The sequence below is a fragment of the Aulostomus chinensis genome, chromosome 12 (genome assembly GCF_037954235.1).
Source record: "Aulostomus chinensis isolate RoL2024-O1b breed Wild chromosome 12, RoL_Achi_v1.0, whole genome shotgun sequence".
Taxonomy (NCBI): Eukaryota; Metazoa; Chordata; class Actinopteri; order Syngnathiformes; family Aulostomidae; genus Aulostomus; species Aulostomus chinensis.
This window is the reverse complement of record NC_141331.1, coordinates 4,100,476-4,117,644: the sequence shown is the minus strand read 5'-3', so window position 1 is coordinate 4,117,644 and position 17,169 is coordinate 4,100,476. Positions and strand designations below refer to the sequence as shown.

Genomic DNA, 17,169 nt, shown 5'->3' with positions numbered 1-17,169 from the left:
AAAGAGGTGTTTTCGATATCTAATGCTAACATCTGTTACTGATTTAGGGTCGCACTGTCACTTCACTTGGAAGCTATCGGAAGAGAGAAAATGATGAAAATGTATTTTTTATTAAATAACGATTCCCAAATATGCCTTAACTTTAGGAGGAAACGAGCTTTGTTGTGAAGGCAGACGGACTCATCAGTGGTGACACAAAATCAACAGCTGATGGCGCTGAAGCCGGACAGTACGTGAACGTCCCGTCGAAACAGCCACAAAATATCCTCCACCTCCTGAGACGGATTTCTCCTACCTTTAATTGACGTCATCTTCCCGTGGTGCATCTTAATTACTATGGCCACTAGATGGTATTTGACACCTGAACATTAGTAGGTGGTTTTCACCATTTGACCTGTCAGGCTGAGGCATTTATTTACCCCCTTGCCACCTGATTGCCTCAGTCCTCAAGGACGATTATCCGGCTCGTTTAGGGGTTAACACATCCCGTGTGATCCACTTTTCCTTCGAAAATCCTGCAGAAGTCATTTTGCCTTCTCAGGGGTTTCCGTTGTGGTTCGCACCCTGCGTTGTTCTCACATTGTGAGCTGTTTCTCTGTGGTTTGGCTCTCACAGTCAGAGGCCACTGATGGTCATCCGTCATCTCCCAGACTGCCTGCGCAGTCCAGGTAAGTTGTGTGCTGGTGTGAAAAATGGGGACTGTAAAAGTTTTTGGCTTGCACGCCTCGCGTGTGGCAGTAGAAAGCCAGACTGTGGACGCGGTTTCGTGGGGAGCACGATGGCTGCATTCCTCAGTGCCTACCAAGCAGCTGATGAAATACCTGAGAGTGATGCTCGTTAATTAGCCCGCTGCTTTCCTGGAGCTCAACAGGAGGCTCAGGCGATGCACTGCCTGCGGGGGAAAGTCTGGCTTCTACTTTTGACTTTAGTCAGGCTGGGGGGGGCTGCAACATGCTGGGCTTCATTTGGTTGTGACATGACTAAAGACAAAAGTTCTGTGTCACATTTACAATCCTGCATGAGCTCCGTTTTGAATTTCTCTATCCAGCCAGAACTGGTTTATTGCTGGGGCCGACACGCGGCGAATGGTCAGGCAGACGGAAGCATATTTGCGTATTTGATGCTGAAAAGCCCATAAAAAAACCGTCTCTTCTCTGGAGCAAGAGAGTGAACTGATGGACAGAATCCTCTCAGTCGGTGAGACAGCAAACCCTACCAGGTATTCCAGGGATAACATTTATTTATTTATTATTATTATTGTTTAGCCTTGGACACTTCTGGATTCTTTGGGGACTCTCGTGGCTGTGGGTGTTTTAATGGCAGAGCAGGACGATAGACTAGAGAGCGTGATGGTGCCGATGATTCAGACTTTACGGGCGGGTACAGCGACAACCTCCCGACACCTGACAGACTGCTGACATCACGGCGCGTTGCGAGGGACTGTCGTCTCAAAATTTTGGCAGTGCTTTTTTTTCCCATCGGAACTCTGAAAATATTTATGTGATTTCAATAATTATTACTTTTATGAAATTGTTTTCAGATAGTGGCATAACATGACCACCAGATGGCAGTATAATACAGATGCCCACGGTCGAGTGTCTCCACTGAAATCTTACTTTCATGGATCTGTCTGATGTTGCTTGATTTTACGTGCTGGATTGTGTTTTACGATTAGCACACACACACACACACACACACACACACACACACACACACACACACACACACACACACACACACACACAAAAGATGTACCTTAGTCCATCCTTGTCATTCGTCATTCGCCATCCCTTAGAAGAGGAGCTTCTTTCCTTTAAACCTGACTCACAATGGTGTTGCTAATCTAGTAGCAGTTTAAAGTCCCTGGGTATGTTTTTGGATGAAATTAGTGACGTGTCTCTCTCTTTTTTTAAAAAAAAAAAAAAGATCTTCCCAGAAAAAAACAAAAGCCAAAATACCACTTTTATTCGACTCAAGCCAAGACAGACGTTGGTGCCGTCATAGCCACGGCTCAGGAGCCGTTTTTAATTGTTCAAGCTCTGCTGGGGTGAGGATTCCTCTCTTTATGCAGGAAGACAATTGATGAGCAGCAGAAGTAGCTTTCTTTCTTTCTTTTTTCTTTCTTTTTTTCTCGCAAAAGTCAACTACAAAAAAAAAAAGATGAATAAGATATCCAGAAAAATACTAATTTTTGCACTTTGACTTGAGGGAAAAGCAGAAAAAACATTCTATATGGGTCAATAAGTTTTTCTCCTCTATTTCTTAACATCTTTAACAAAAGCTCATCTCTGAGAAATGATTAAATTATTCACACTTGTGCTGATTTATTTTCAGTGCAGACATCTGAAGCAATTGTGAGCCTGCTTGTCTCTATTTTTACCGTCTTTCAGATCGATCGTGATGGACCCGGGATGATTCATCGGGGTCTCCCGAGATTCTCCAACTTTTTCCTCTGTGCTTGTTATATTTCATAGGCTTAAACTCCAGGGTTCACAACAAATGTGTTTTCTTCTCAGTCTTTCCTGAATCCTGAACCTGACAATTCCCTCTCTGGCTCGTTGTTTGTTCTTTGTTTCTCCTTCTGCTCTGTTTCAGGGCTCTGGGAATTCAGATTCTGCTCAAAATTCATTCCGGCATTTAATGCCTCCAAAAAGTATTGCTCGAGGAAGATTTCTTTTTTTTTGTTTTTCTTTTAAATTAAGAACTATTTGTTTTTTGTTTTTTTTAAAGCGGAAAAACAAATGCCTCATTTAAAGATAAATTACTGTGACAGCCCCCTTAAATAAGAAATGTTTCGTTTGTGGTGTAATTGGATCTTTAAATTGCATGTACTGTTTAAACTTCCTTGCACATTTTGAAAGCGCACATAACAAAATATTAGTTTAATGTGGCGTCCTTGAAGCACACACTCCCTCAACAACAGCAGCGAGGACATTTGTAGGTTGTTAAGTTGAATTACGATGCAGGTGTGACTGCACATTATCAGGTATCAGCCCGACACTGTACAGTTTTGATTTTCTGGACTCGGTTGGACAGTAAAGTTGTAAAGTTTCAGTCACATCCAGGAGAAATGATGCAGGTAACTGAGGAATACAGAGATCCAAGAGGTGGAAGAGCACAGGAGTGAAGTTGCATGCCAAAGACGCCTGGTGCTTCCAGCCCAGCGCTGCTCCAAATCTCTAGCCAGACTCTTCGCTTCTGTCGTTCCCAAATGGTGGAACGAACTACCGAACTCTGTGCGTTCTGCTGAGTCCCTCTCTACTTTTAAGAGACAATTGAAGACTCAATTGTTCAGAGAGCACCGAGGCACTGAACCTGACTCTGCTCCTCTTTGGGGTAGAATAAGTCAGAGGGTCCAAGACCCAGCACTTAGTGATTATGTAGCACCAACTGTGTTGTGTCATGTTGTATGTCTGTTATATAAAAAAAAAAAAAAAAAAAAGGGGGGGAGGGGGGGCGACACTTCTTCTGCCACTAGATGGCAGTACCTGTGACCAAATCACAACTGAAGCACTTTTGCGCTTCCTATGGACTTTTCCTTAATTAGGTCTAAATTCTTGCTTGTGTTGTACGTCGCTTTGGACAAAAGCGTCTGCTAAATGAAATTGTAGAATTGTAGAATTGTAAGTCAGGAGGGGCAGAGGGAAGACCAGCGGCTCGTGTTTCACGTACAGCCTCTGAAATCATGAACCTCAATAATGTGCGCATCTACTTCAACCTCATTTTCCAATGAAATTATTTACAACGTTACCGATCTTCCATTTTCTGAACTGAAGCACTGGAGAATGTGGTGCTAGGACGTCAGCGTCAGCTTCTGTTTTTTTACAGATACTCTCTGAGGGAGAGTGTGATAGAAGGACTGGAAACAAGCTGCGTTAAAATCCTGCTGGGGGAGCAGAGAGCAAATAAAAGAGGGACTGTTGCAATAGGAGACTTTTATCTGGTAACACAGAAGCCGGGCTCTTGGCCATAATGGGATGTTTCTCAGGACAAGCTGTCATTGAGTCCACATCCCAAAATCTGCTTCATACACAGCTACTGTCATTGTTTCATGCAATCAAACAGAATACATTTGCGACATAAATAAAAATAAAGACATTTCATTACAAGTTCATGTTTGTGATTAAAAATGCATCAATATGAATCCAAAACTTTCTTTGTGAATCCAAAACTTCTGCCTTCCGTCTCCCGAGCCAACTGCGATTGCGACTGGCCAGCGATGTGCTGTGCATCCTTCAGTGTGCATCTCACCCTGGAGACTTGGCTCCGGAGCGAGGAAAACTTTCACATTTGCATTCAAAAACTTTGGGATTCACTGTAATACATAATACATTTCACTTGCAGTGATTGCTCTCAAGTTAATGTTTGATTGCAAATGTATTCAGTTTAACTGCACAATAAAGATGGGAAAGTGACACCATAGAGTTACAGCAGCAGCACCAGCAGCAAGTAGAGGAACCGGTCAATGTCCCACCCCGCTGCACCCAACGGCTTCATCCATCCATCCACCATCATCCATCAAACCATTTCCTGTAACGCTTTTCCTTTACGGTTTGCAGGGGGACTGGAACCTTTCCCAGCCGACATCGGGTGAGAGGCGGGGTTCACCCTGGATGGGTCACCAGTCCATCCCAGGTCCAACAGGAGCTACTAGGGGTTCACCGGGGGAAGTGAGGATCGAACCAGTGACCTTTCGGTTGCTAGACGGCTGCTCTACCAGCAAGCCATGCTGCCCCTGTAAAAATACGGCTGGCATTGAAGGAGAACCTGAGATTTTTGTTGGCAACAAAACCAGGTTATTATAAAACAAATGCAACTGAGGGTTGTGTTAATGTGTTAAAGCAATCATTTGGGGGATTTTGCCTCCCTGCACCCGACCATCAATATCTATCTCACGATTGGTGCCGCGAATATTAAGACCGCAGCCATTTAGCTAGCAAAGCATAAAGATGGGAAGTAAGTGAAGTGGATCTGTCTAAATTTGACAAACTCCAACATAAGCACCTCCGAAGCTTCTTCATCAACAGCTTATTCCTGCTTGTTTGAAATAGAAAGGTGTAAAGCTCCGTCTTCCTCAGGGTCGAGCACAACACCCCCAACATGAAGGACACTGTTCAAGGATCAACATCGACACGCCACATGAGCCCGTGTGCAGGTCATATGTGTTGGTAGGGTCTCACTATAACGAAAGCTGAAGGTGCCGAGAAGGGAAAAGGTATTACTTCTCTTTTTCTCAGCATCAGAGCATTGGTTAAAGGCCACACTGATGTCAGATCATATTCTCATTCTACAATGAAGACACAATTACTTGAAAATCCATAACATGTCAGAGTCAAACTACAGTACCCACAACCCCTCAGCATTCTACACAGCTTCCTTATCTTCCTCAAAAGAACCGATCGGAAAACAGCACAAGAGACAGCAGCCTGGAGGGGAGTGACGCTCTTCAGCTCCAGTCAGGTTTTCAAACCCAACTCTGTCTGGAGAGCGTTGCTGCAAAAAGTGACCAGCAGAAGCTGCAAATTCCTGTGCTGCTTGCGTGTTGTTGTTTTGTTTTACATCAACGACCGCCTGAAGAATAAATACAAATTAAAGCCTTTACACTGCAGGCAGAAGGCAGAAGGCTAACGCTCCATTAGTCGAGCAAAAACTAGCTTCACCGTGCAGAGCTGTGAAGTACAAATGCTGGTGACGGCGCCCTCAGTAACATCCCGCCATCCTTGCAGGATATTCTGAGTTCAACAGGCGTTCAGCGTGTTCTCCCACGTCAGAGGTTTGAACTTTCCCATCTTCCAGTTGCTTTTCTTTCTCTTCTTTTTATCTACTTGTCAAAAAGGTGTATTTCTGAAAATGTCGAACTAATTCTTTAAAGATGAAGCGACTGAAACTTGGGAAAGTTTTCCTTTGCTCCTGAAATAAGTCACAGTGGGAATTATGAAACCAAAGTAGGAAGACTTAAATTATTGTTTCTGATCATGTCTCTCTCTCTCTCTCTCTCTCTCTCTCTCTCTCTCTCTCTCTCTCTCTCACACACACACACACACATACAGAAGTCCAAGGATCTTCAGTCTGACTTTGGCGGCGAGGCTGTCAGTGACAAGGGCACTCGGCTATTAGTGCTCGTTTCACACTGCTCGGACAATTTAGCTATTCAAATAGGGACGGCTTGCAGGAAAACAGCTCATTAATGAAGAGATGGCTGGGTAATATGCCATAAATCTATTCTTTTATTCTTTCCCCACACACATAAAAATACACTGCCTGAACGCAAGCTTAAATGTGCTCTTGTACACACAATCACACACAATCACACACACACACACACACACACACGCATACAAGGACAGAATGATTTTGTAATGTGTTCAGGAGGAAACGGCAGAGCTATTTTCGACACATAAATCAAAAAGGTCAAAATGCAAATGTCAGCTTTTCCTCCTTCCATTTTAATTATTCTGTCAGGTTCAAAGAGTCTTCATCAGAAAGGGGCTGTTCTGACAAAGGAAGGCCTGAGCTCACAGATAAGTTCAATCTGTGTCTCCTCTTGACACTTTCTTCTCTATTCCGAGTCTATCTTCTCTCCTCTCACACACAGCAACACTCAGCGTTACCGCTGAGCAAACTGCAGTGTAGCCCCACCAGCACGGTGCCAAAGAGACGTTCGGCAATTACCAGCTGACTGGGGATGTGGAGTCAACTCAATTTATGCTGCTCGTTAGCCGATTCTGATAACTCGGTTGGTTCGAGATTGAAGTTGGGGACTATCCATTGAGGTGAGACTGGAGAGGGAGAAGCGTCTTAAAAAAGTATAAATAAATAAATAAGTATTGCTCCCCAGGTATGAAAATGACTCATGATAGTAGTAGAGCGGACGATGGGAACATACCAACAGCACCCACTTGGAAAGCTTCTCAAACAAGCTCCGCACAAAGTACATCCCTATGTACTTTAGGGCCTGTAACCCAGAAAATATTCATAGTGTGTTCCTCTGCTCTTTATATAGAGTTTCAAGCATATTTTAGGAGAGAATGTAGGTGTGAGGACCTTTAATCTGAGGTTGTTTGGATGACGGTCGGCCTTGAAGAGTTTGCTCCGAGCGGTCACAGCATCATTACCTCATCTAAAGCCTGGAAAAACGCAATCTCTCACCAGTCCAACATCTAATAAGTCATTCACAAAAGTACATTCGTGCATTACTCACGATTCCTCTGTCATTACATGCTATTAATAACTTACTACACTCATTTTTTTGAATAAATTCTTATGCTTGTTTTTTTTTAACACATTTCTACTAGGAGACTTGCCTCTTTGCCTTGAATACAGTAACAGTATAGTGACACACACACACACACACACAAGGTCACAGAGGTACTGGAGCCAGTGAATAACAGGAGGGTGAAGCTGGCCGTGGTGGAGACTGGTCTTGCCATGTGATTTTCCACATACATCAACTCTGTTGAGCAGAAAATTGAAATGGAAATGTGGGCCTTGAAAGAGAGCGGCTCCCATTTACCCCTGGACCAGAGCTAATGATTTGTCATTTCTCTCAGGGGCACAAGCTGCTGCCCTCTCCCTCACACCCAGACAGCACCGGAGAGGACGGGGCAGCCTCGCCCGCCACCTCCACGCCTGGATCCATGTCTCACCCATGTTACATTTCCACATCTGGAGTTATTGTTTAACATGACTGCAGTCTGTCAGAGGATCCTGATGAAATCATACATGAACAGCCGTCGATCAGGTTCCCCAGATGACCACCGTGACTGATAGGATCGTTAGCCTATTCCAGCCGGGGACATGTTTTCCCATCCACTCGATTGGGCGATGTCATTTGAATCAGCGCAACCGATAGCAACAATGCCACAACTGGCCACGTCTGCGTCAAAAGGCTGTAACTGATGTTGTGATTGCCTGACAAAATCACCGACAGAAAGAGAAGAAGTGACGCCGTCGGGGTAGGTTTGACCAAGGTTAGCGTCACCTCAGCACTGCTGTTGCTACCCAATTTGTTGCACAACAGTTGCTTTTTTTTTTTTAATGGATCTTTTACTTTGCAAATGTATAATTTTGAGTCCAAAGCTCTCAGTTTCAAGGCATGTTGCTAACTGCTAACTTCAGCTGCAGCTGTTGCAGGTGACTTGGTTTCGGTCATTAAATTACAGTTAATGGGTGAAGCATTTGGCGGCACGGTGGTGCAGTGGTCAGCACCGTCGCCTCCCAGCAAGAAGGTTCCGGCTTCCAGCCCGGCTGGAGCACGGGGTCTTTCTGGGTGAGTCTCCATGTTCTCCCTGTTCCTACGTGGGTTCTCTCTGGTTCTCCAGCTTCCTCCACAGTCCAAAGACATCAAGAGGGGACCAGGTTAATCCAGACTCTAAATTGACCGTAGGTGTGACTGTGAGTGTGAATGGTTGTCTGTCTCTATGTGTTGGCCCTGCCATGGACTGGTGACCTGTCCAGGGGGAAGGCTGCTGGGATAGGCTCCACCACCTGCAACCCTTAACAGGATAAGAGGAAAAACAAATGGATGGATGGATGGATGAAGCATCTTTACGTGAATCAGTATCAGTGTGATTCAGCCAGCAGCGTTAAAACACTTTGCGTTAGATGACATTTGAGAGACAGGAACACGCTGAAGTTGTGGCTACGCGTTGATGAACACGCTCGTCTCTGCAGCCAGCAGACCGTCGAGTGTGATTGAGATCAAAACTGCCAGTCAAATAAGACAATAAATCCTTCATCAAGGAATAAAAATGGTGAATGAAAACGCTGCTGAGAGATACTGCTGACGCCAGCGGTCAGAGGTTCTTCTGTTGACGTAGCATCTGTACCGTTACACGCAGAAGCCCTGCAGGACAGCAGCAGACACCACAGTTACTCGCTCTCCCGGGGAGTCTTGATAATGGCCTGGTGCACGTTTGGCATTGTTTGGCTCCCTCGTCTCAAAGTCTGCAGGTTTTTGGTGACACGCCTGAAACAAGGATGTGGATAACAAAAGTTTAAAGGATGGTCGTGTTTTGTTCTTCAGACTCAAAGCTTTTTGTGTTGCTTAAAAAACTGTGTTGGACTACATAGGTACATCATCTCTGCTGCACCAGCAAGCTGAGCCTTTCAGAGGCGCAAACAAACAGAGTTCACTCTCAATATTAGAATCACTCCCATCATTTTGGGCCACATCAATTATCTCCACACAAACGCGGGGAAAATGAGGCTCAGACTGAAAAATCTCAGGATCACCCTTGAAGTGTGCCATCCTCAGTCAGTGGACTTTCTAGCCAGACCAGGGGAAGTAGTACATGGAAGTAATTTTAAAACTTTATAACCCTTCACGCTGTCGGGGGAAATGTTACTCCCATTTACTAAAATGATGTTCGAATATCCCTGCTAGAAGTTCTCCAAACACGCTGTCAAACTCCACTCACCTGACATGAAGCACAGGATTGTGAGGAATTTCAATATTTGACACGTCTTTGACGGCTGATGTTCGGTGGCTGGCCGTGTTAAATGGGATGTAGTAGAAAGCGCTTGTAACCTGACAGAAGTGAGAACATCAATGGTTATGTAAACAGCAGCAAGACTGTTAAGACTGAGCAAAAGGGTTTTGAATTATTAAGGAGCAGAGCGTTTCCAACATGTTTGGTCTGGGCTGCGTTCGCCTGTCAGGGCTCTTTAAATCCTCCTCTGTAGCTTTCATCATGTCAATAGAGTTCTGAGCCCCAGAGCTTAAAACCAAGTTTGATTTGTGATTTATTATTGATTTGATGGTCGTATGTGCTGGAACCGCCTCAAACACATATATATTCTCGGTGGACTGGATGCCCTCCATAATTTCTACATTTCCTGTGCAGAATTCCAGACTTTCCTCAGATCCGAGTTCTCTGACCGAATGTGAAGTTTGCCGGAGTTCTCGGTGAAAGTTGCTGGGAGTTTTCACTTAAGATTAACTGTAAATCCACGAGTGATGAGGACATTTCTGGTTCCTGACACCTGGAAGACACGGAGGCCGTCTGCTACACGTCAGCGGGACCTTTTCTTCTTAGCCGGCTGTGTTGGCGCTGCAGGGGCAGCATCAGACCAAACAGAGCCGCTTCTGTGGAGGTTCCAGCGCTACAATCGCCCGAAGGACCACAACATCGGGCAGTGAGGGAGAAAAATGTGACCTGCTGCACAAAAAAGTGCCACCTGTCACATGTTCACACATCTGTATTGCACGATTAATGCTGTGCTTCGATTGACCACAGGGGGTGTAACTGACTGACCACTGTCGCGACGTTCCTGCTGGGCTTTGCCGAGAGATCCGACATATTTGTGGCCCGAGATGCTCCGTAATGCTGATGTAGAAAAGGGGGTGGGGTTTGCACGTCACTGGTGAATCTGCACGACAACACTTGAAGTTCACCGCTAACGCGCGCGCGCACACACATGCACACGACTGGATGACCTGACTTCACTTCCCTGTGTGAGCTGAAGATTAAAACCAGCAGTAAAATGCATGAGACACTTGCGTCTGACTAATCCGGCCTCACCTTGAGGCTGACTGACAAACACATTTGCAAATTGTCTGAGAAACAGTTTCCCTCCGCGAGCACTTCAAGCTCCCCAGCTCCTCGCCATCTATTCATGATGCATTTGGAACTGTTCACCAGTGATCGCTCGTTCAGTCGAGCCAGATGAATGACATGATTTTGAAGTTGATGACAACTCAAGAGCAAACGATGCAATTAAGTTTCTGCCATCAAGACAGGATAAATATTCTATCTAAATACGTGTATATTCTGTGTAGTGTCGGGTAAACGTGATACCTTTGATTTAATCCAGTGTTGTATTTGTAACTCAGGGGAATGCAGGTTGGTGTTGGGCGAAGGTGAACAAACGAATCATTGAGAACAAATTGAATTGGACTTTGAACTTTTCTAACGTGCCGTCAAAGTGTTCAAGAAATGTGTGTTGACATCAGTGTGGGCACGTTTATCAGTTTCTCTGAGACTCAAACTTGAGTTCCACATCAACAGCGGCCAAGACATATTCGTCACCTTTGAGCAGGACCAGTAGTTTTTTTAAGGGAAACCATTTATAACACTGCACTCGCTGGCGGTGACAAACTCAGCCTGATGCAGTTTGTCCAAGATGGCAGCCCCGTCTGAGCAGGACGAGCAAATCTGATGAAAATGCAACACTGGAAGCAACGACCCGCATGTATGGGCCTGCTAGCTTGATGCTAAATTCTTAAAACCCCCAAAAAAAACAACAACCCAGAAGTGAGCATGAACATTTCTGTCGTACGGCCACACCTTCAATGATTCCACACAGGCCTGATAAGAAAGAAACCCAACCATGTGCAAAAGTAAACTAAGAACTCTTTTATTCTTTTTTGTTCATTTTATGTATCTATCTTTAGCTTCTTTTTTTATTTTTTTCTACACGAGTCCTTTAAAAGTTTGTCTTCATGCTAGGTGCAGCGTCAGTGTTGGTAGTACATGCAAGGTTGTAGATTCTGTTGGCAGAGGATTTCACACATCGGACGACGGGAGGGGGTGTGGGGGGTCGGTTCTGGACCCAGAGTGACAAACACTGACCACTCCGGAGACTTGAAAAGAAAAACCGGCTACAGACGCAGCTGCAGGAGGGACACTGACCATCACTGAGGATTCACAAAGGGTTAAGCAAATGCAGTTCAGTTCTTGCTGTGATAGTTGCCATCCGATCCATAGACGGGGACAGTTTCTCATCATGACATCATCAGTTGACATCTTTAGTGCAGTCGAACGAAAAAGAAAATAATTAAAAAAAAAACGAAAGCAGGCAGTCTTTAGGGGGGAAATGTACAAAACACCTCAGACAGCTTTGTAGGGAGGTCATAACGGGAGCGGAACAAAGGCGGGGCCACAGGGGGAGGGATCTTCACTCGGACTCCGGTTTGTGGTAAAGTGACATTAAAGGAGACATCAGGAGTATTGCTAGCAACTTTGGTGTGGGTCTAATAGTCAGTCAGGGGGCACCGCTGTTTCACTTTTTTTGTCTTTTAAGTTTCACCACAACCATAGCGCGGCGGCTTCCTGCTACACGAGAGAGAGAAAAACTGATCGGTTTCATGTAATACCACGATAGATTCGTTAGAACAATGTGTTTGACGTGTTATAAGAAAGTATTTCCACATTATTACAAAATAAGGGTTCACTCTGTAACAAGACAAGTTGCTTATAACAAGTTGATGTCATAAAACATCTTGTTACAACAAACTGTTGTTTGGCCGTGTCAGCAGTAAAACCACAAACGCCTTGTTATAACAGGAAGAATATCTGGTTATTATAAGACCATTTTTGTGATGACGTGACACTGATATCTGATCGGTATCTCAATGTAACATTTGATCTGATATTATCTGATCAATACCACGGAGTAAAAGTCAATCAAAGTATGAAATTCTTCTTCTTCGGTTCATCTGTTTGTTGATTAAAACAGGACTTTTCATCTCAACAATGGTCAAGGTTGACCAATGGCTTCATAACATCAGATATTTCATGTTACAACAAGATAAGTAGGTTCTTTTAGACGGAAAAGTGATGAGACTGTCTGTTGCAAGAACATGAAAATATCCTGTTATCATGTAAATATCTGGTCAGAACATAAAACACGTTGCAACATGAAAAACACCCGTTGCAATGAAAACATTTTCACGTTACTACATGACACTGACATCTGATAGGATATCAGTGTATCGTCTGCATAGTGTCTGACCAGTAACATCAGAATCGCCCTGTAACTCCACCCAGGCATCTGCAGGTCGCTTCCTCATCCGAGCATGAACGCAGCAACAGCCTCGGCTGACTCAGAGCTTGGCACACCATGAAATACTCCACTTCGTACAAACAGGTTCTGTTAACAAGAGACGTTTCTTATCTTCACGGGGTGAGTTTATATTTTAACGTGAAAATATCTCATTGTGACCATCGGCTTTTCAAGTTGTAACGTGTCACTGATCAGTTTTTCTGGCGTGGCAACAATATCCGGCTGTACCGCTGATTGATATTTTCTGCTTTATAGTTTTCTGATACACACGCATTGAATCAAAGTGACAGAGGTACATAATGACATCACACGTGCCAGCTGGTGGATGCAGCTACAGCTGAGGCATTGTACAGTGCACCTATTCTCTGAACACGGGTGGCTACGATGGGAGTGAAGCTCGTCATAATCACAGCAGGGTTGATGGTGCCCAGTAAATCTGACATTAAACATCTTCAGAAACAGGAAAAAGGCTTCAGGATGGGAAGAGCTGATTGTACAGGAACAGAATGAGTTCCTTACATACAAAAAAACGGACTATTGCAGCAATCATGGGTCACACTATGACGCACTGAAGAAGTCTAATAACACTCCATATCCAATGGAACAAACAGGTTTTGTACAAATCAGAAGAAAAAGCACATTGTTCAGTGGGTTACAAAAACCAAACATGAGTTATTTCAAACTGAACTTCGTGAGGGGAAATACGGCGGCAGAAACACACACGGACATCATCTTTGGTGGAGATTCCAGAGTATGCTTAAAGTGACGTGGCCTGAGCACACACACAGATTGCGCTCGCGCGCGCACACACACACACACACACCTACATTTCCTACTACTGGGAATTCACTGTTTGGATTGTGCCCTCGTTTATAAAACATGAGGCAATGAAGCACTGGATTCAAGTCAGCTCACGAGGGTCTTTGAACCGGAAGTAAGTGTAGAACGAGCGTCTAGATTGACATCACACTGTGACACACTGGATTGTAAACTACTGTTAGTTGATCTGATATCAGCAGACGCCTGTGAGGGTCCTCTAGGGGTGGACCGATGTGCTTTTTCAGGGCCGACGCAGATAATTAGTAGTCAAAGTTGTCAGTCGATAACCGATATTTGGAATCAATACTTAACACGCAGCGATTTCTGTTGCAACTGTAAAACGAAGCCTACGTTTTTGGGTGCCAAACTCCCGCATAATGACTTGTTTCGACATCTGTATTTGACATTAGAAAAGTTAAGAGCCACACGATGAAATTAGTTACCCTCTTATACGTTAGCAGAGGGCTAACTGGAGGTAGCCGTGTCAGCCGTAGCCTACTCCCTTGTTGTGACTCTAAAATGGAGGCTGAGTTGTTTCAAGCATTACACAGCCCCATGAAGTGACTGGTTTCACCGTCTAAATTTGATACATTTGGTCCGGCGATATTTGTAAAGTAAGAAGAGCCAAACAATTAAATTATTTACCCTCGTTCAAGTTCGCAGGGGACCAATGAGCTTCTGGTATGTCGCCACATACGCAAACTCCAAGAGATAACCAGGTTAGCTTGATGAGCTTTGCGTGGCAAGGGCTTGAATGACAGTGACGTTGGTTTATATAAAAATATGATGCACTGTAGCTTTAAATGCATTTATTGACGATCAGATTTTAAAAAATTGATTCCAGTGATTGTAAAAATGCTGAATGTGGGATCTGGCGATCGGTCGACCCCTAGTGTGTTCCCACAGGGGCCGCATGCGACTTCACTGTTTCTCCAGAGGTTATAAGACAAAGTCCTCACTTGGAGGGATCACATGACTGCACCTCAAACAATCACTACAAACTGGCATAATGTGGCGTCTGGTGAATGTAACGTTGTGACACACCAACAGTACACACACTAATGCCGTATGTAAATAGTTAGACTGACAGTTATGGTGAATCCCGGCCACAAAGTGACAAGATCTGTTTATTCTATGTTCACTGCAGAATGATCCCCAATCCTCAAATGCCCAATTTTAACAAAACAAAACAACAAAACATCTCTGCCCCCCCTCCCCCTCCCAAAGAAGAAAAAAAAAAATTAGGAAATAAAAATCAAACCATCACAAGAAATCTAGAAAATAGACACAGATTCAAAGCTGCCTGTGGAGGAATATGCTGGCATTCATTCACGCACGGGGCTCTTCACCGCATGTTTTTCTGCTCTGTGGGCCTCCCACTTCAGTTCCCATGCAAAGCCATGGCTTAGATCAAGGAAAAATACAACGTGCAGCAACCTCCCAAAGCTTGTCCCGAGACCCAGGCGAGCTCGGGGAGGGAAACCCAACGTGACCCCTCCCCCCACAGTTCAAGTATGACGTGAACGTGAAATAACTTAGAGAACAAATGAGTGAATGAGACCAAAGAAAGATGAAGTGTGGTGACACCTGGCCACAATATTTTGCAACATCTTTAATAAAGACGCAAACAACATGTAGTCGCATCTAAGGAACGGACCAAATAACACACATTAAATGTTACAACTATTTTATGCACTCTTTCTTTTTATACTAGATTTACATCCTGAAGTTGATGCATCTTAAATTAAAAGTTTGTCATAGTGATTATTATTATTATTATTATTAATATTAAGAACATTTTTTAGGTCCATACACATTGGTTTTAGTTGACAAAGAGCCACGTTTTTTTCTCTAGGCTACATTTTTACCCTAAACCGACTACACTCGTCTCTCTCTCTCTCTCTCGAAAATAAAAGTTCACCTCTACAACATAAAAACCTTTATGGGAAATAAAACAAAAAAAACAAAAAAACTAGTTGTTTCTCATGGGTTCCAGTTTTGAACATAAAACACACAGATGGAAAAACCCACCATCCATTCAAATTAAAATACAAAGAAGATGAGAGAAGACGTGGCGAGGCGGAGGTCCCCGGAGGAATGAGAACGATGAGATATGGATGGTTTGTGAAACTATGCACACTTATTTCCACAAGTTAAAACTGCAAGTGCGTGCAAACACATGGGACGGAGGTAAGTGTCTGTGTGGGCTGGCTGTTAATATGGGGGCTGTCTGTCTTTCTGGCCTGGGTCAGGGGGAAAAGGAGTGGGGGGTTCAGAATCCATTGGTCCCTTTACTCCCTCAGGAGCTGAGGGTGAACTGGTCTTGCTCGATGGGCTTTTTGACCCAGGCCCCAAGGCCGGCTTTGTGGAAAGCCTTGATGAGCGCTTGCTTGGCAGAGTGGTACTCTGCGGCTGCCTGCTTGGCGTCGTGGTAGGAACTGGGCTTGAGCACCTTGATCCGCAAGATGGATGACAGCTGGCGAGGAGAAGATAAAAGAGACAAGGAAGTCAGAGATGAAGGAAAAGACGGAAAGAACTCATCGGTCATAGCCGTCATCTTGAGTCATGACTCACTGCAGCTCTGCCTCAGTTCTTTCTAGACCCGCCACACCCCCTCTAAGGCTGTACGGAGCTCCCCAAACACTGGGCAAGACACAACTTCATCATGATTGATTACAATACTCAACGTTTCAAACTACAACTTGTAGTCCAGTAGCATGTGCTTCACCTCACACTGATAACTCAAAGCCATTGCTGGCTGCAGTCCCTGAATACGTCACCCCAGGATGACGACCCCTGCAAACAATCCAACTCATTACAGTTGGTCTTTAAAACCCTGTGATTCAGAGTCGGCGTTGATGCGGACCAGTGAGCAGAACACGCTCAGAGTTCTGTGCGGCTCTCCCGGACCAACGTACTCCTCCAGAGACGTTATGAGACACGTATGATAATGTGAGGACGACTGTGAGTCCGTCAGTCGTATATTTTCAGGGAGGGTTGCCAAAATCAAATCACGCAGACGATGTCATTACCCCTGACGTCGCTGTGTCATGGGCTAAGTGCCGAACAACGATTGTGATTTTCAGAATTTCTTTTCACCCTGATATCAGGAATTTGTCAGATCATATGGGAGGCCTTTTGGGAGTCAAACTTTTCTTTAAAATTTTGTTGTTTTTTTTTCCATTGCTGTCATGAATTAAATCTCCAATATGACAAATCTCCTGGTCTCTTATGGTACTGACGTAAACGCATAATAAACCCAGCTGCAGGTTGTGTGAGGATATCTGCACACGTGTGTGTGTGTGTGTGTGTGTGTGTGCGCGCACTGAAGCCTGACTGAGTCCCTGTACCTTGGAGTGTAGGCGCACCCAGCGGCTGTAGAGGGCATGTTTGCAGAGGCGTGAAGCGCGGCCCATGTCGTCCTTGCCGGTGGTTGCGTTGATCACCTCCAGCGCCTGGTCACCCACCGTCCAGTTCACGCTGAAGTTGGGGGCTTTGCCTGGCTGTCGGGCTTCTGCATTGCTTATACCTGAAATTAGATCAGACACAGATCAAAGACCGAGC

The 17,169-nt window shown here is 44.6% G+C and overlaps 1 protein-coding gene across 6 annotated transcripts in view; it reads right to left on the bottom strand.

The window, feature by feature from the left end:
• Nucleotides 1-11,301: 11,301 nt before the first annotated feature.
• The window catches only part of adarb1b (adenosine deaminase RNA specific B1b), a 122,086-nt gene continuing 116,218 nt past the window's right edge, over nucleotides 11,302-17,169 (bottom strand). For 5 of the 6 annotated variants that reach the window (XM_086219710.1, XM_086219713.1, XM_086219709.1 and 2 more), the window contains 2 exons: nucleotides 16,956-17,134; nucleotides 11,303-16,081 (listed from right to left, as the gene is read on the bottom strand). In XM_086219710.1, coding sequence (XP_086075836.1) covers nucleotides 15,905-16,081; nucleotides 16,956-17,134 — 356 coding nt within the window. In that variant the 3' untranslated portion in view covers nucleotides 11,303-15,904. Of the gene's footprint in view, nucleotides 16,082-16,955; nucleotides 17,135-17,169 lie in introns of all 6 variants that reach the window. The other variant, XM_086219708.1, reaches the window with a different exon arrangement.